Raw genomic sequence first — 18149 nt, 5'->3', positions numbered from 1 at the left:
GTGGGGGTCAGCATTGGGATTGAGCGGATCTTCTCCATCCTTGAGCAGAGACTGGAGGTGAGTGCATTGGTACTCAGCTAAGGCACAGGTTTTGCATTCTCCCCATGCATTTATTCAGTCCAGCAAATGCTGAAGTGGGTCTTTGATAGAGAACTTATCCAGGCCTTGCTGTGTTCTGCACCAAGAGGTCAAAACAATTTCAGTCTCCTGTTTTCTCTGGCTTCAGATGTGATCCCTTTTCTGCAGTCCCCACTACAGCTCCAGCTGGAGGCAGCACTGTGATTTCCGGCTGTATGAGGTGCCTTGGTCAGGTGCCCCAGTGTTCCCCCTGCACTGGGCATCCCTGTGACAACACTGCTTTCATGGCCAGCCAGTGCTGCTCTGCAAGGTTCATGGGCAGTCTTGCACATGTGCCCATCCTGCTGAGAGCACTACAAAGACCTGATAGGGGCTGGGTGTCCCATAGCAGGGAGTACAGCCTTTGTCAGGGTTTGAGGTATGATTTTCCTCTTCCCTGCTCCTCAGAGCTGTTCTACCAATTTATTCTCAGTCCCATTCAGTGGATGCTAAAGAGGTCTTGGTTGGGATTCCGAAACACTGCCATGCATTTCCCTCCCCCAGAGTCCTGTTGTGGGGAGAGCTCTTGGCATCCCGACCCAACTGAGACCGGCAGAGCTGGGACATCTCAGCTTGCTGTTGTTAGCCTAACCCACAGTTACTAGCCCAGCTGTAGAACATGCAGCTGCTCTGTGCAGCTCCCACAGGGCCTGCTGCTCTCAGCCACTCTGAGCAGATCTCCCAGAGGCTGCAGGCCCTTGGGTCTGGAGGGACAATCTAGGCAGAATTTGGCCGTGAAATCAGTCATTCTCAGCGTGTTCTCCAGCCTGTGCACACCTGCAAGCACAGAAAGGAGGCGAGGATAAACACCAGAATGTGGAACAGTCACAGATACTGAGATTCTAGGATGGGTCTCTGGGCACTGCCCAAAGTGCGTGCTGTTCTTTGAGCCTTGGATATGTCTGTGTGTCTGTAGAATCTTTTGAGTCTTGTCCACTTTCTAGGCCTCGGAAGAGAAGATCAGGACAACAGAGACACAAGTGCTCGTGGCCTCTGCCCAAAAGAAGCTCCTGGAAGAGCGGCTGAAGCTCATCTCTGAGCTGTGGGATGCTGGAATCAAGGTATAATCAATATAATATAATCAAGGTCAAGTCAGGAGCTGCCTGATCCGCTCTCTTATTTCTTATGCCCAGAAATGGACCACATCTGGCTTTGCTCTGGGAGGAAGGACTCACAGGGAGAGGGTGGGCAGCAGACACCTTTCTGAATGGAGCTTGCCTCTTCGTGTCCTAGATGAGATGTTTTCCAGGGGGTGCTGGGTGATATGACTTGCTTGGCCCTATACTGCTGCAGAAGCTGTTGTGGCTTTGCTCAGGATGGACTGTCAAAGCAGGGCAGCACTTCAGCCTCTGCTGAATGGCAGCTGTGATGTCATATGCCACTTCCACCAGAAAACAGGATGGTGCAGAGACTTGCAAGGAGGGGAGGAGCCTGGGCTGTGTTTTCCATTGTCTAAAAGCCACCTGTCTGTGCACTGCTCCTGCTGCAGGCAATCTGCCATGAGACCCAGCAGAGAAGGGATGCTCCATAGAGCTTCTGAGCCTCAGGAACACCACGGGTGTCAGTCCTGGTCTGACACACACTAGAGCTGACCACCTGGTGCTTTCCCAGGAGCAGCAGTGTCTTCCAAGTTCCTCTGAGCTGTTCTGCATTACTTTTTAGCTGCATTGCCCTGCCTTTTGATGTCAGCCAGTCTGTACATACCTCCCATTCACAGGCTAGCAATTGGACTGGCCTGGGAATGCTGGTGGGACGATGGGGCACAGAGCAGCAGGCCAGTGCTGAGAGCAGCCTTGTGCTCTGGTTCCCTTCCAGGCAGAAGTACTGTACAAGAAGAACCCCAAGCTCCTGAATCAGCTGCAGTACTGTGAGGACACGGGCATCCCCCTTGTGGCCATTGTGGGAGAGCAGGAGCTCAAGGATGGAGTTGTCAAGCTGCGGGTGGTGGCAACCAGGGAGGAGGTGAGGCTCTGGTGACGCAGAGGGGGTGAGGGCTGCCCCACCTTCCATCCCAGCTCAGATCTGCCTTCCATGCCCTGTTCAGCCATAGGATCAGATTCTGTAGAGCTCTGGGAACCGGTGCAGGCCCATACTTGGAGTTTGGTGCCCAGAGCTCAAGGGCCTGCAGTGAGGGAAGGTCAGCATTGCTCTATGGCTGCTTCCACGTTCCTTCCAGGGTATGGGAGGGTTCCCTGCTGGAACAAGGAGGGGGCCTGGTGGTCATCTGTGTGCTGGCCTCAGTTTTGGAAGGAGTGGAAGGGCGTTGTGCTTGCTCATCGGGTGGGAGTGTTACTTATATTGCTTACTGTCATGGAGCAGAGCCCAGCTCTGTCTATGCTGCTGCCTGCTTGATCCCCACAGAGGGACTGGTGCCATGGTGGCACAATTTCATCAGCCAAAGGCCGTGAATTACGGCATGGGCCAGCAGGGACCACACAGCCAGCTGCTTGCCTTGTAATTATGGAGCCTTCTGCTTTCTGTGTAGGTCAACATCCGCAGGGAGAGCCTCGTGGAGGAGATCAGGAGGCGAACAAGTCAGCTTTAGCCCCCACCTGGACGGCTCTCCCTCGCTGGGTTCTGGTGAACAGATGTGCTCCTGTAACCCTGGGCTGCTCGGCTCCACCGCCCAGCCAGCTGACAGCAGGTGCAGGGTCAGGGAAGCCTTTGGAGGTTGTATTTATTCTTTGTCTCGTGTCCTCCCTTCTCAGCAGGAGCAGGGAGGCCGCACTCCTGTGAGATGCCTGGCCCTGGGCTGTGTCACTGCAGAGATGTTTTGTGAGCACCTCTGGCACACGCTGCCCTCCCTCCTGGCTGTAGCTGTGCCGTGACCGGAGCCCCATACTGCCAGCGGCGCCCAGGCTCTTGGCTGCAGCTCCTTGTGCCCTTCACGTTCAATGTGTCCGGCCCAGCGTTTCTGCTCTGGCTGCGGCGGGGTTGACCTCATCCCATGCCAAATGTTCTGACAACCAATAAATCTCGTCCATCCCACGCCTCGCCTTTTCTTCCTTCCTCTCTGCTCCTGCCACGAGCGCAGCGCTGTAGGATAGGTGAGCTGCGCCGCATCCCCGGCCCTCCGCTCTCTCCTCCCTCCTCGGGGCGGGGCGGTCGAGGCCCAAAGGTGGGCGGTGGCTACGGAAAGTTCGAGAGCCGGGTTGGGATCACGAGGAGCGGCGATGGCGGAGCAGGTGGGTGCTGTGCGGGACGGGGCTGCGGGGCGAGGCCGCGCTCGCGGGATCCCCGCTTGTTATGGAACGGCCGTCGGGCTTGGCGCTGCGCGGCTCGACGGCACCGCGTGGGGCCGGCAGGAACTCGGAGCGGCTGCCGGGGGGCTCGGTGCGCGCCTGTCGGGGCTCGGAGCCGCACTGCGCGGCGCTGCCGGGGTTGGGAGCCCCTCGTGGGACCGCTGCTGCCGGGACCCGCTCGGAGCTGACCCCGCAGGGTCCGCGGCTGCGTCCTTCTGGGCTTCGGGAAAGGCGGAATCCCGCGGGGACAGAAACGCAGCGGTGCGCGGGAGTAAAGTGCAAGCGGACGGGGTGTTAGCGTGAGCTGGGACCGGAGCGGTTGAGCCGTGAAGGCTGGAGGAGAGCTCTGCCGTCATGGACCCATCCCCACCGTGCGCTCTAACCACGTCCCTCCGTGCCGATCGCCATGGCTCTGGGACACCTCCGGCGCCTCAAAGGCGCTGATGAGACCGGGCGGTACTTAATGGGTACTCGGTGATGATGGTGCTGCGTGTCCTCGGTGCCTCCCTGCGGCTGCATTGTCCCGGGGGGTGGGCTGGAGGTGGGGGCTGGCTCTCCGTGTCCCACCCATATCCTGCCTGGGGCTGTGCTCACCGCGGTACGATGGCAGTGGCTCAGAGCGGCACTTTGCTCTCGCCCTGCCTTGTGATGCACCCAAATCTCTGCTCTCAAAGCCTTTGCAGACATCTCTGGAGGAGCTGTTGGTGCCCGTCTGCTCTGCCAGAGTTGCTGCTGTTAGGCGGTGGAACAGGAGAGCTCTTTGGATGCGCCCTGAGGGCAGAGCAGCCCCGCATTCCCCCACATTGCAGTGCAGTGCTCAGCCTGGGGGCGGCGCTTGGGGGTTGGGATGCCTGCAGTTGGGCAGCCGGATGCTCTGCCCAGGGCGGCACCGACCTCCTCGCTCCCTCCCTCCCTCAGCAGTGGACCAGCAGCATCAACCGGGCCAATAAGATGGCTCTGCTCACCTGGATGAGAGAAACCGGCATCGACCTGGTGCAGGTGAACGGGCAGCGGCGGTACGGCGGCCCTCCGCCAGGTGGGTGCCAGCGGCTCTGCGCGGCGCTGCCCAGGGCTGGGCGGTACTCTGACGTCTGTGTGCCCGCAGGGTGGGTGGGCAGCCCGCCGCCCCCAGGCTCCGAGGTGTACATCGCCAAGCTGCCGCGGGACCTGTATGAGGACAAGCTCATCCCGCTTTTCCAGAGCGTGGGGCAGCTCTACGAGTTCCGCCTCATGCTGACCTTCAGCGGGCTGAACCGCGGCTTCGCCTACGCCAAGTACAGCGACCAGCACAGCGCCGGGAAGGCCATCGCCGCCCTCAACAACTGGGAGGTGCAGGAGGGCCGCGCCATCCTGGTGTGCCGGAGCTTCGAGAAGTGTGAGCTGAGCGTGAACGGGCTGCCCGCCACACTGCGCCGCGGGGAGCTGGGCGCCCTGCTGCTGGAGATCACCGAGGGGCTGCTGGGCTTAACGCTGCACAACAGCCCCGACCACAAGCAGGGCAAGGTCGCCATGCTGACCTACAGCTCACACCGGGCTGCCGCCATGGCCAAGAAAGCCCTGGTGGAAGGTACTGGGAGGCAGCGGGGTCGCTGGGGTTAGAGGTGGGGTGGGACGAACTGAGCGTGCAGCTGCCGTGGGTCTCTCCTAGGGAACGTCGGCGTCTTCAAGAAGGCGAAGGTGGAGTGGCTGAAGCCTGAGCTGAAGGAAGAGCTGCAGGCGCGTGGGGAGAAGCCGCCCCCCAGCAACGTGCGGCGCCTGGGGAGCCCCAAGCGGGGGCTGCCATCCTCGGAGCTGCGTGGCGCTCTGGGCAGACTGCAGGCCTTGTGCCGGTGGCTGCACCTGGGGAGCCCCCACTTCCTCACCAGGTGCGTGCAGGCAGAGCCCGACGGCTGGCAGCGGTACTGGGGCCAGGTGGTGATCCCATCCTACCCCGTGCCCTGCAGCACCTTCCTGTGGGTGCGGGAGGATGCGGCGGGCACTGCGGGGCACGAGAAGATCAAAGAGGCGGTAGCACAGCTGGCCCTGATGATGCTGGGTGAGTCGGTCCCCACCTCCCCTCACTGCCTGGGGGCTCTCCTGGGGCTGGGGGCTGCTGGGGGCGGGCTGGGGAGAGAGGAACAGCATCCAGCGCTCTGCTCTCTCCTGCAGGGTACTGAGGATGTATGCGGGCACGTGTTGTGCCCCAGCTATGAAATGAATCCGAGACACCCGATGTCACATCGTGGAGCAGAGCTGAGCCCAGTGGGGCCGTGTTCCTGTTCAGCCTTGTTTTGAGTTCGTTGGGGGTTTGTTTAAGGGCCATGTGGAGGGCGTGGGCACTGCTGCGTTCCCACCGGCGCTGGGTCCGTTGTGAGCAGCAGGCACGTCCTGCCTGCTGCCATGTTTTCCTGTTGATGAAGTTGTTTTGTGTTGCTGTGGTGCTGCAGGGCTCTCAGGAGGAGCAGCAGCTGCCTGGAAGGATGCGAGCGGGGGGGGCTGGCAGGGGGAGGCTGGCACTGGGCCCCATTGCCTGCAGCCCCGTTGCCATGAGGCAGTTGGGGGACCCTGGGCTGTCTGCAGGCACTGCCTGCAGCCTGGAGGCCAGCGGCCACCTGCTGGTGATTAAAGGAGCCTGGGAAGCTGTGACGGTGTTCTGTTGTGTTCTGTTGCTGTGGTTTCCCCGGGTGGATCCCATCCTGCAGCCAGGCGCACATTGGGCAGCTCCTGCTGACATCACCCCAACGTCACCCCTGCATGCAGTTCCTGAGGCACAGCAGCTGCCACCCGTCCTGGGCCGGCTTTAGCCCAGCGGTTCCTTTGGTTCAGACATTCTGTGCTTTCCGAGCTCCGACTGGGGTTCGATCCCGCGGGCACCCCTGGCCCATTTTGTGTGTTCCCATCGTTACTTTTTAACCACTTCAGGGATCAGTGCTCTCCAGTGTCTTCATCAGTGGCACCGAGTGGGTCGAGTGCTCCCTGAGCCGTCTGCAAGTGACACCAAGCTGTGAAGGGACACACCGAGGAACGGGATGCCATTCAGAAAGACCCAGACTGAGCAGTGGGCCCAGGAGAATGTCGTGAGGTTCAACAAAGCCAAGCACACAGTCTGGCACCTGGACCGTGGCCACCGCCGCTGTCGGTGCAAGCTGGGGGGTGACGGGATGGAGCACAGCCCTGCCAAAAAGGACTTGGGGTGCTGCTGGGTGGCAGCTGGACGTGAGCCAGCGCTGTGCCCTCGTAGCCCAGAGAGCAAACCGTACCCTGGGTGCACCCAAAGCAGCACGGCCAGCAGGGTGGTGAAGGGGATCTGCTCCTCTGCTCTGTGCTATGAGACCTCACCTGGAGTGCTGCATCCGGACAGGGCGTGCTCAGCACAGGAGAGACGTGGAGCAGTTGGGGTGTGTGCAGAGGAGGGCCCAAAAATGCTCCCAGGGATGGCACAAATCCCTCGTGCAGGCAAAGGTGAGCTAGAGGACAGCATTCACACCTCAGCTGCACTCACACTTAGCACACGGTCATGCTCTTGAGCTCCAGCCCTGCATACGTTCCTCATCAGCATCTTCCCCTCACCAATGTGGCTGCCATTTCTGGGCATATCTTGGCAAGTGCTGCATGTGGCCTCACTACACATCCAGACACCAGGCATAAAATTCCACCCATCTGAGGGCTCTGCTGGCCAGAGCCCAGAACTCAGGATAACCCGAGGGGAGCAGCCTGCAAGCTGTGCCAGGGGTTGAACCAGAACACACTCCCCTTCCCCAGCCAACGCACAGGATTCAGAGCAGAGATGTAACTCAGCCCAGTGCTGGGATGCACACCATGCACTGGGAAATCAGGTCCTTGCCCTGCCCCGCATGAGCTGCCAATACCTCTGTGCCTCCAGCACCTGGGGGCCAACAGCCACCCTACTGCAGGGGACACAGCAGAGCAGCCTGGGAGGCCAAGGTCAGCCCAGGTGTGCTGCTCTGTCATGGAGCACAGGGGGAAAAAAGCAGGTTTCCTGCCAAAGACAGCTACAGTTTGGGATGCTGGGCCATCCATCGGCAGGACTCTCATCACCCCAGTGCCCAGCAGACACATCCCCAGTGTTCTGGAAAGTCTCAGGGAAGTTTGGGCAAGCCAAGCCATCAGCACAAGCTGCTAGGAACCAAAAGGCACTACGTTTTTAATACCCCTGATGCCTAAGCTTAACAGTTGACCGATGCTTGATGTATCTGTTCAGGATGCAGTGCAGGCTCTGCTGCAGCCTGGAGGAAACACGACACAGTCCTCACCGACCCTGTGGAACCTCACAGCAGACGGAAGCTGACCCGTTTTCTCTCAGTGACCCCACCATCTCCACCAGCACCCTGCTCTGTTCCCAGCCTCAGGACGTCCACAGCCACCAGCAGACCGCCGCTCCTCAGTCACTGTCGTCACTGTCGCTCCCTGTTGCCGCCTCCGCTGTGGTTTCCTGCTCCTCTCTTAGGTCTGCAAAGAAGTCCTCCCCGCTGCCTGCAGCCTTACTGCTCAGGGCTTTCAGTGGCCCCCCCTCGCTTCTTCTTCTTGCGGTACTCATCCACCACCATGGAGCCCAGCGAGGAGATGTCCCAGAACTTCACCTTCTGGTCGTGGGCACAGCTGGCCAGGAGCTGCCCGCCTGGGGCCACAGCCAGCTGCTCAATGGGCTCCCCCAGGTGCTGCCCGACGCACCCCAGCACCCGGTTGGGCAAAATGTTCACCGCCCTGGGGAAAAGTGAACGGATGGAGCACAGTGAGGGGCAGAGCCTTGGGGAGTGCAAGCCCACCCCTCCAGCTCAATGCATTCCTTCCAGAATGAGCAGAAGCTTTCTTTGCCCTGCCCTCCAAGGCTCATCTCACTCTGCACCCTCCCCAGAGCCCTTCCCATTGCATCATTTTCACACACAGGGTGGTGAGACACTGGAACAGGTTGCCCAAGGAGGCTGTGGATGCCCCATCACTGCAGGCATTCAAGGCCAGGCTGGAGGTGGCTCTGGGCAGCCTGGGCTGCTGGTTGGCGACCTGCACATAGCAGGGGGATTGGAACCAGATGCTCACTGTGGTCCTTTTCAACCCAGGCCATTCTATGATGTTATTCTATGATCCCACATCCACAGCGCTGACCTGATGACCCCATCAAGGGATCCTGTGCACACGATGCTCTCTGTGACAGGGACCATGCAGTCCACTGACTCGGCCCTCAGAGAGAAGCGGTCACTGGTGGCCCCGAAACCATTCCAGTTGAAGAGGTAGATGGTTCCTTCGCTGGAGCCACAAGCCACTTTCTTCCCTCGCTAAGCAAGAAGGGGGACACCAAAGCACAGGGAGAACACACGAGCCAGAGCATGGCAAGGAAACAACAGGGCTGTGCGCGTGCTGGGCTGCAGGGCCCTCAGCCTACCTTCAGCAGCACAACCGATGTCAGATCCCCGCTCTGCGGCTCCGAGAGCAGCTCGAAGCGGCGCCTTTTGATGTTGAAGACTCCCATGGTGCCGTCGCCACTGCGGGAAATGGAGCGGCCCCGTGGGGCGGGGGCAGGGGGCAGCACTAAGCCCGCCACGGGCAGCGCCAGCCCCGCAGTACCTGGCGGTCAGCAGGATCTTCCCGGCCCCATCCACGGCCATGGCGCTGATGTACTCCTCGTGCTGCCGGGCCTCCAGCACGGCGCCGCCCTTGCGCAGGTCCCACACTTTGAGCTCCCCGTTGTCGTCCCCCGTGGCCAGCAGGTGCTGATCGACGGGCAGCACGCAGTTGAGGGCCGCGCTGCGGGACCACGTGGGTCAGCCGAGAGCTGAGCCGCAGTCGGGGTTCCCGCAGCCCGGCCCGGCACGTACCCGTGGGCTTTGGCGATGCGCGTCTCCAGGCGGCCGTCCTCCACCGCGAGCACGTGGACGGCTTTGTCTTTGGCCACGGTGAGCAGCTCTGGGGACGGAGAGCCGTCAGCGCGGCCCCGACCCGACCGCGGCCCCGCCGCCGGCCCCGCACTCACTGTGCCCGTCCTGGGAGAAGGCGACATCGCGGCACGACTTCAGGTGGTGTCCCGAAGACCAGAGCTGGCGGTTGTTCCCTTGCACGCAGCAGTACGAGTACCTGCGGGCGGCCGTGAAGCGGGGCCGTGCGGGGCGCCCACGGGTACCCATAGGTACTTACAGGTCCCCATAGGTCCCCACAGGTACTCACAGATACACGTCGCCGTCCACGTCCCCCGCCGCCAGCAGCTCCCGCTCCGGGTGCAGCGCGATGGCGTTGGCCGCTGCCTCCAAGCAGATGTCGTCGGGGGTGTCCCGGAGCTGCGGCTCCGCGGGCGGCTCCTGCGGGCGAGGTGAAGCGCGGTGAGGTGAAGCGCGGCTCCGCAGCTTCCGCCCCGCACCCCACGCCGCCGCGCACCTCCTCAGACTCCGCCATGCCGCCGCGGACAGCCTGCTGCGCATGCCCGGGCTCTGCCGGCGCTAGAGCGCCCCCTGGCGGCCGGGCTGACTGATGCAGAGGCCGCCGGCTCGAAACCCGGGTCCGACTCGTTTGCCCCCCCTCCCACCCCCCGGCCTAGGCCTCAAGGCTGAGCCGAGCCAAGCACCGCTCTGCTACAAATGTACACGCACGCAGAAGCCTTGAATGTAATTTTATTACGTCTACGAGGGTTGCAAATCACAAGCTGTACAACAAACTCAAGGAGAGAGCCCCAGCACAGCCCCACAGCACGAGGCTGGGGCTCTGCGTGCTGCCCGGAGCAGGAGAGGGTGAAGGAGGGGCAGCCCACACCGAGGCACGCCTGCACTCTGGGAACACTGCATCCAGCAGGACGAGGCTCCAGGAGCAGAAGGATCAGATGTAGGCAGGCAGCTACAGCCTCAGTACTTGGGCCTTTTCACTTCCACCCTGGAAAGAGAGATGGGCACAAGGCTGGTGAGGTTGCAGGAAAGGAGAGCAATCCCCCTCCATTCTAGGGCGCAGTAGCAAAGCACCATCCTAAGGGCACGCAGCAGGTGACTGTGATGAAGAGCTCAAAAAGTCATCACCTCCCACATCTGCTCTGCCCCCAGCCAAGGCACAGGAGAGAGGTACCCTGCATAGCACATGAGGGGCTGAATGTTCTCCCCATCCTTCCAGTCCCATTGCCTAAAGGCAGCAGAGATGTCTTTGCCCCCTGCAGCCCCAAGAGGACTTGTAGGAGACGGCCCCACTCCCCGCTGCTGAACCAAAAGCAGGGATCACTTTACTAACCCATCAGCCTCCAGTTTCTTCCTCTTCTCAATGATCTGTGAAAAAAAACACAAATGCCTGTTATACTTCGTGCACAGCCAGCTACCCAACTGCCCCTTTCCTCCATAAGGACAAAGCAAGCAGCAGAAGCACTGTAGGGTGCAAGACACAGTGAGGGCTACAGCTGGAGCAAAGTTGTCAACAAGCTGTCCATAAACTTGGCTTGTTCTCCCTTTGCTCCATTTTGTCCATCAAGGACAAGTCCCATTTTTGTTTAGCATCTGTTCTCACTTTTTCCTAGCCCACCCCACAGTACTGGGGGTGCTCGTGGCCTGCTCACTCTGACAAGACCTCCTCCTCTTGGATATCATCCCAGCTCTGCTTCTTAGAAAACAGGAAGCCACAGAACACGCCCTGTCCCCTCCAAGCCCACCCCAACAGCTTAGAGCTGCTGCCTTTGGACACATCCATTTGCTACACGGTACTAAGCAGAAAACCCCCCAGCAAGCCTGGCCACAAAGGCATGAGCCAGACCAAGGAGAAGTGCCTAGCACAGCAAGCTAGATGGGAGCTCTCCTGACCCAGGGATATGCTGGTAATTCACAGCATGAAAAAACCACCCCCAGCAGCAGGCGCTCACCGCACTGATCTTCTTCCACTGCCGGTCCAGCTCCGCCTTGTCATTCGTCTCCTTGAAGCGACGGGTTTTGCGTCCCTCAGACATTTTGATCCCGTACTGGAAGGCTGCCCTGGGAAGGAATGAGACAGCTCAGCACTTGTGCACTTCTGAGGTGCTGGAACAATCTGACCCAGCCACAAGCCTGTACTGCACCGAGCCAGCTTAGCACCTTGGAAACGGGCTGGGCAGGCATTCTTAAGAGCAAAGACAAGTCACCAAGCCCAGGATCCATGGTTCCTGCCCCTCACAAGCTTTTTCATTCAGTGTCGGTGCTCCCCCAACACCTGGGTTTGGGAGCTACTGCCATTCCCACCCACAACCAATTCCTCAGCTGATCTAGCACTTCACAAGTGCTGCACTCACTTGGGCAGAGCCTCTTTGTTGTTCATGTATTCACTGTATTCCTCCTGGGTATCGAAGTCCCAGCGGCCCAAAGGCCCCTTCTTGTTACCCTGCAGCAAACAGAGATGATTCAGCAGCTCCTCAGCTGACACCAGCCAGGACTTTTCATGCCTTTTGTACGCCCACAAGACCTCAGACCCAGTATGGACCTGGCCCTAAGATCTCCTCCCCTGGCAGTCCAAGCCAGGAAATCCCATGCAAATGGGAACTGAAACAGATGAGCATACATTACCAAACCTCTTCCCAAGTGCCATAAAGCAGCACGTTTGCTCTTTGGGACAACAGATCTCACCTGGACCTAAGCACACAGTAGCTTGGCAAGCCCCAAACCACAACCAGCACCCAGCTCCTGGTATTCAGTGCTTTACACAAGCCTGCTTTCTCTCAGTGGGACCCTCTAGGCCTGCAGTGATACCAGTTCACTGTCTGGCCTCGGCTTATGGCAGCCTACCTGATCCATCTTGCTGTAGTCTACCTCTTCATCACTGTCCACAGCCATATCATCCATTCTGTATGGGGAAAACAAAAAGGCACAGCAAATGCTCAGAGTAGGTCTCTGAGTCACAGATCAGGATCTTGGAGTCAGGTGTCAGTAGTAACAAGGCAGTGAGACAGGTATCTCATGTCCCCAGGTTGAAAACTAAGCTAACCAGAGAGAAGTCCCTGCAACCCAGAAGATGCTCAGCCATCTCTGTTTTCCCCTAGCACTGAGAAGCAGAAGGTTCCAAAGAAGAGACACAAGGAGCATTTTACCAAAAAGTTGCATAGACTGGCAAGGCACCACAGCCAATTGAAGGCCTTCTCCTTTCAGCAAGGAGCTGTGGGGCTGGTGAGCAAGCTCCTGCTGCTAGAGAACACTGGTCCCTTGGTGCACCCTGCTCCCAACCCACAGCTTCTTGCTGCTCCCTTACGTAGCAGGGTAGCACTCTGCATAGCTGTTGGACATGCCGAAGAAGTCTCCCAGCTGCTTCTTGTCTTCTGGCTTCTTCAATGTGACAACAGTAAAGGAAAACAGCAGCAGATAGACTTATGTACAGCTAAGGGCTGAGCACAACGAGGCGAACAGCAGATTCCCCTACACACAGCAGACACCTGCCCCAACACAACTGAACCAGACACTGCCGAGCTTATGTTTGGTTTATAACAAATAACAAGGTGCAAGTGGCATTTCTCTACTATAGAAGGAAGAGTCCTCCCACAGGAAGGAAGGACAGCCACATAGCCACTCAGGCACAGCTTGCCTATGGAGGAAGCCTGGCCCTGCAGTCAGCCAGGCTGCTCAGACAGTAAAGGATATGTCTCTGTTCCTTCCCAGCCAGCAGCTCCAGCAAACTTCTCGTTGATGGACTTGATGAGCTCCTTGGCAGAGCCAGGTCCTGGAACAGAGAGAGCAGCAGGCTGAGTTATGGTGGGGGAAATGGCTCACCATATTACGCCTGGAAAGAGCCTCTTTTTGTATGATCAGTTCGTGCAGCTTTAGGGCAGCTTTAGGGCAGCCTAGGGCAGGACGGACAGCAGTGTGATGGGGTAGCAGACAGGAGCACAGGCTGCCCATGAGGTAGAAGAGGGAAAGCTGGAGAACACCAGTGAGGAGCAAACTTCAGTTTGAGCACATACAGAGGTAATTCATGCAAGGCTGATCCTAGGAAGAACTTGAATCCTCCTCAGCTTATAGCTGGCATAATGTCATATGAGTGGAAAAGCATTTGTATACCTTCAACCAGGGCTGACCTGCAGCAGTTCATAGACAAGAGACTCTTAACTCCATTACCCACCTCCCACAGCAGACGACTCCCTCTGTCACAGCAGTTTCTGGGAGAATGGAGTTCAAGCAAGACAGCGAGGCAAGCAGCTGTTCAACAGCATGCAACGTCATGTGACCTCACTGCAACGTCCAGTCCCATTCAAACACACAGCTTTACTCACCTTTGTCAATGTCTGCGGGCTGCAAAGAAGAGGGAGAGATACTGTGTCACTTGGGAGGGCTGCAAGCACGCAACGGATGGTGCTGCATGACTTGCAGCTCCACTTCTAAGTTTGCTCGTGGGAATCACACACACACAGAACCAAATCATAAAAGCCACCGGCCTGTGCCAGTTTTGCCTTGCTTGCTGAAGGACAAGCACCCAGCAGCCCCCAGCTGCAGAGACAGAGCTCAACACGAGCTGAACAGCACAGCTGGGAGTGCAACCACACCAGCCCTACAGCTACACTCACCACGCTGCAGAAGCACTCACCTCGTCATCAGCCTTGGGCTTCTCAAAGTAGCTGTGCCTCTTCTTCTCCTCCTCCCGCTCCCTCTCGCGCTCCCTGTCCCGGTCCCGCTCCCTGTCCCGCTCTCTCTCGCGGTATCTCTCCCGCTCCTTATCCCGTGGCATCTTTGCAGTGGACGGGACATAATCCCCAATGTCTTCAAAGATGCTAAAGTGGAAAAGAGCCCACACTTACAGGTGGTGTAAGAGAAGCCACAACCACCTCCCTTTGATCTGGAACCTGACAAAGGAAGGTGCGGCACCAACACAGAGAGCTGAGCATGCCCTCTAGAACTGGCTTCTCCATCTCTCAGAAGTATTGCTGCATTTCTGCTCTCTTCTGTCATCTGTTGAATTTGCCTCTTGTGGACCAGGCCAAGAGACAGCCCTCGCCTGCCTCAATCAGGAAACAAAACAAAGCTCGCCTCCAGCCTTAGCCACCTTGCCTTAAAAGCAGCCCAAACAACACATCCAAAGAGGCAGCTTGCTCCACACGCACGAAGCCCAGTACTCTCCAAACTCAGCTGATCAAAAAGGCATTAAGGCATATAGCTCTGATCCCACAGCCTGCGGTGGCAGAAGGGCACTTACTTCATATCAGCTTCAGGGGGTTTCTTCTCATCCAGTTTCCCTGCAAGGACACAACAGCAGTAAGATGCACGTTGTTCCGCACCCCACCTGTGCTGCTTCCCAGCCCAAACGGTGCCATGCCTGCAGGACGTCCTCCCAGCTTCCCTTTATGTTACCACACCACAGCACCTCGGCAGTCCATCAAGTTCCTCCCCAACAGAAGGCATTTCCCTAACGAACTGCTTAAGACCAGAAAACAGAGCAGCACAAGCCACTCTTGCGGCTGTACTTTCTCAGCATTTACTCAGTTGTGAGCATCCTGCCTTCAGGATGCAGCGTTTGCAACAGGAAGTCACCGCCCTCCAAGTCCACTGCCCCACAGTGCAGAGAATGCAGGAAATAAAAACGGATCTCATTCTTTCAGGAGAGGCTTCAGGCACGAGTCCTTCCACTTGGCTCTCTTCAGCACCTACCTTTATCTTTCTTCTTGAGCTTCTTGTTGCGGGTTCCTTGCCTGAGATAAGAGAGGATCTGTGTCAGCTTGCTGATGACGATGTCATTTGTGGTCAGCGTAGTCTGTGCCTGAAAGAGAAATGCCCAAGGAAGTGGTTGCCTCTCTGCAGAGGGCGAGCCCTGCTCCAGGCGAGTCAAACCAGCACAGTCAGGAAGCTGGCAGCTGGCTGGGTACCTCCATGGTGGGGCAGTCGGCCTTGCTCCGGATCAGCGTGGTGGGAATATCGGTGTCAGCGTACTCATCATCCAGATCTACCACGTAGGCCATCCTCCCTGGCAGGAACAGCTCATTCCTCTCGTAGGCTTTGTTCTTGAACAGGATGCGGTAGATATTTCGACCTGAACGGAAAAGAAAACCAAGTTTAGCTGATCAGAAACACCAGAATCAGCTCCTAAGAGCCGTGCTTGGACTCTAGAGTTCATAATTCCTATACTATATGCCTCCTGTCAGCTTCAGCATTTCTCTCACATTCAAAACACAATGCAGCCACATGCACACAGCCTTACCCAACCGAGTCTTAAATTCAATCTTGTTCTCAGGATCTTCATCTTTCCTGAAAAGACAGAGAACTTCAGCACGCTATGCAACGCCCCCTCTGCATCATCCTCTCTGAGAGGCAGCTGCACTCGGGAGCACAAAATCCTCCACCACTCACTTGGTTTCTTTCTGAGGCTTCTCCATCATTTCCTCTTCTTCCTTCTCCTTGCTGGCAATCTCAGCCCGTACCTAGCCACAGAGTAAACCTGTGCATTACAGACCACATCACACCACTGCTGTTCATCACAACAAGGAAAGCCACAGCCACTAGTTCCCCAGCCATTCAGAAATCTTTCCGTGAAAGGATGATGCGTTCCAGCAGTGCATGGCAACATCCCAGCAGCTGGCAGCAGCAACGACCACCCCCTCCTCACCACCTCTGCCGGCTGCATGGGCCACAAGCACAGAAGAGCAGCACGGGGATATCTGCACTCACCTTCTGCAGCAGGGCAAAGTCCAGACCCTTCACCAAGTGAGTGTGCTCCATGTCACCACCCAAGAACTTGGACTCTTGGATCAACTGTCTCCTCTTCTCTGCAGCAGATTTATCCCTGTACAACAGAAGTGGAGGCTGTTATGAGACAGCCTCTCTGGAGCAGGCTGTTAGGAGAAGGCCACGTCACAAGCTCACGTACGCCTCTGCAGTGGGCCCCACAGCCCTGTAGTTTGCAGTTGTGCTGATCAGCTCTGTTTCCTCGTAGTCCTTGTTCACACCATCTCTTCTCTCCTTGGCTCGATCCCTGTACTTCTCAGCCAACTCTCTTTCGCGCTCTATCTCCTGCTGGCGCAGCTTTGCATAATAGCTGAGGTTGGAGAAACAGCCCAACGTTAGTGGCACATTCAACGTTTGAGGCACTGTTCCTGCAACAGCCTCTAATGCCCAACATGTGCCCGTTTCACTCTCCATCTCTTCCCCAAACACAAACTAAAGCACTGCGGAACACAGCATCTCAGATGAGATGAAGCTGCTGTAACGAGGAGCTCGGTTTTCCCTTCCAAAAGGAAAAGATCTGAGGGCAGTGCTGCTGCACAGATGTGTCCCAAAGGACACTGTCACTACTGCAGGTGTCCTAGCACTGTTCTACCCTGCTAGACACATACAGAGCCTGTGCCATTTCTTCTGGTGGCAAAGCTGCACTTCCACCTACTGCTGCTATTGCACATCTGTTCCCATGGGCTGTGACAGTCAGTCATCTTGAGCTCTACAACTTAGCTCCCAAGCTCCAGAACAATCCAGGCCACTAAGCATCGTTCTTGGAAGCCCAAAAGCTCAAGTGTCACATCCATGGGAAGTACATAACAAATAAAGGGAAAACCCTGATGCATCACTTTCAGTGTTTACCTTTTCTTCTTCCTTCTACGAGCAGCTGGATCTTCATCTTCATTGTACTCCCGGGGCATCCTGGAAAAGGGTAAAAAACAACAGGTACAACCTGCACAGCCAAACACAGGCAGCACAACAGAACAGTCACAGCAGAACATCACAAAGCTCAAAGACAGGAATAGCACCAATTATCTCCAATAAGTCAACAGGGAGAGGAAGACAAAGTTCATATCTGCACTCAGCAAGAACCTAATCTGCCTCTTTAAAACCCACATAAAATGTTCTAACAGCTCTGACCCACCAGTTTCTCACATTAACTCTAGTAACACACACCTGCAACATGCACACCCCAGCATAAACCAAGGTGCAGATCTGCTCCCCAAGCTCTGTCTCCACACTTACTAGCACAGGCATTTGAATACTCCACTACAAGGTTATGGAGTCACACAGATACAATGCTCCTGAGGGATGAAGGCTCTGCTGTGCCCCACAGCCCCACGAAATACACCCTACTCACTCATGGTGGCGAGATTTTGACGGTGGCGCTGATGTTGGCGTCGCCCGCGGGGTCATGAGAAGCTTTCGAAAGTCTTCATTGGTGAGTTTGGACCTGCAAGGAAGTGATAAGAGCAACCATCACCTCCCGGCAAGCTGCACCAGCCCGGCAGGTTCCGAGGGTCTGCCTGTGGGAGGTGCCCAGGTGCCCTGCGGGGCACTGCCAGGCTGTGTGTGCAGAACGCGGCGCTGTGCCCTGCTCCGATCCCCGCGCAGTACTCACTGGTGGAAGGAGTGAGCGTCGTCCACATCGTGGCCATCGGGGGCCAGGGGGTTGGAGAACGGCTCACCTGGGGACGGGAGGGAACAGCTCTCAGAGCCGGCCTCTGCAGCCAATCCCTCCGGCACGGGCCCCGCTGGGGGCAGGCCCAGCCGTCACCAGGCTGTCGCACCCTGCGGCGGCTTCGCCGAGTCCCACAGGCCCGATGCCACCTTCCTAGGCCGTTCCAGCCACCCCCGAGCGCCCCATCCCTTCGCTGCTGCGCCACAGGGCCGCGCCACAGGGCCGCGCCACCCGCCGCCGCCGCCGCCGCCGCCGCCGCCCCCCGCTCTGCCCCAGTACCACCCATTCCACGATCCTCTCCCCAGCCCCCAGCAGCGCTCCCCGCTCCCCGCAGTCCCCCCCGGTTCCCCTCACCGTCCCTCTCCGGCATCGCTGCCCGCTCTGCTCCCCTCAGCCGTCGCACCGGAAGTGCCGGAAGTGCTCGTCGCCCTCCCCACCTCCCATTGGCCAGTGGGCTGAGCGGGCGCGCCGATTGGCCGAGAGCCGGTGCCACGC

At 58.0% G+C, this 18149-nt stretch overlaps 4 protein-coding genes across 4 annotated transcripts in view; 2 read left to right on the top strand and 2 right to left on the bottom strand.

The window, feature by feature from the left end:
• Positions 1 to 3042, top strand: part of HARS1 (histidyl-tRNA synthetase 1) — a 5751-nt gene extending 2709 nt beyond the window's left edge. Inside the window, 4 exon segments of the mRNA XM_042836996.1 lie at positions 1 to 57; positions 1062 to 1178; positions 1933 to 2079; positions 2603 to 3042. The exon segment at positions 1 to 57 is cut by the window's left edge and continues 4 nt beyond it. Of these exon segments, the coding sequence (XP_042692930.1) occupies positions 1 to 57; positions 1062 to 1178; positions 1933 to 2079; positions 2603 to 2662 (381 nt within the window). The 3' untranslated portion in view covers positions 2663 to 3042.
• Positions 3043 to 3057: 15 nt separating this feature from the next.
• On the top strand, positions 3058 to 5815 carry DND1 (DND microRNA-mediated repression inhibitor 1). The gene is given in 7 exon segments (XM_042836995.1): positions 3058 to 3165; positions 3167 to 3302; positions 4278 to 4395; positions 4465 to 4926; positions 5008 to 5224; positions 5303 to 5394; positions 5508 to 5815. Coding segments are annotated over 7 exon segments (1134 nt in total). The 5' UTR covers positions 3058 to 3064; the 3' UTR covers positions 5516 to 5815.
• A 1664-nt stretch (positions 5816 to 7479) lies between these two features.
• On the bottom strand, positions 7480 to 9746 carry WDR55 (WD repeat domain 55). Its single transcript, XM_042836988.1, is given in 9 exon segments — positions 7480 to 7869; positions 7871 to 8063; positions 8463 to 8632; positions 8740 to 8839; positions 8922 to 9101; positions 9173 to 9260; positions 9328 to 9428; positions 9519 to 9649; positions 9726 to 9746. Coding segments are annotated over 9 exon segments (1110 nt in total). The 5' UTR covers positions 9744 to 9746; the 3' UTR covers positions 7480 to 7740.
• Positions 9747 to 9940: 194 nt separating this feature from the next.
• IK (IK cytokine) lies at positions 9941 to 18077 on the bottom strand. Its single transcript, XM_042836994.1, has 20 exons — positions 18009 to 18077; positions 17595 to 17661; positions 17334 to 17426; positions 16835 to 16894; positions 16128 to 16295; positions 15929 to 16043; positions 15611 to 15681; positions 15462 to 15508; positions 15130 to 15293; positions 14915 to 15023; positions 14463 to 14502; positions 13857 to 14040; positions 13546 to 13564; positions 12917 to 12995; positions 12531 to 12611; positions 12071 to 12128; positions 11581 to 11669; positions 11179 to 11287; positions 10560 to 10594; positions 9941 to 10214 (listed from the first exon to the last, which is right to left on the bottom strand). The coding sequence occupies exons 1-20, from the start codon at positions 18022 to 18024 to the stop codon at positions 10187 to 10189; spliced, it is 1632 nt and encodes a 543-aa protein (XP_042692928.1). The 5' UTR covers positions 18025 to 18077; the 3' UTR covers positions 9941 to 10186.
• Positions 18078 to 18149: the final 72 nt, after the last annotated feature.

This window comes from Centrocercus urophasianus, unplaced genomic scaffold (genome assembly GCF_019232065.1).
Source record: "Centrocercus urophasianus isolate 14NV4802_14NV808 unplaced genomic scaffold, USGS_Curo_1.0 seq_656, whole genome shotgun sequence".
NCBI classification, from domain to species: domain Eukaryota; kingdom Metazoa; phylum Chordata; class Aves; order Galliformes; family Phasianidae; genus Centrocercus; species Centrocercus urophasianus.
The sequence above is the reverse complement of the archived record's forward strand: the minus strand, read 5'-3'. Positions and strand labels throughout refer to the sequence as shown.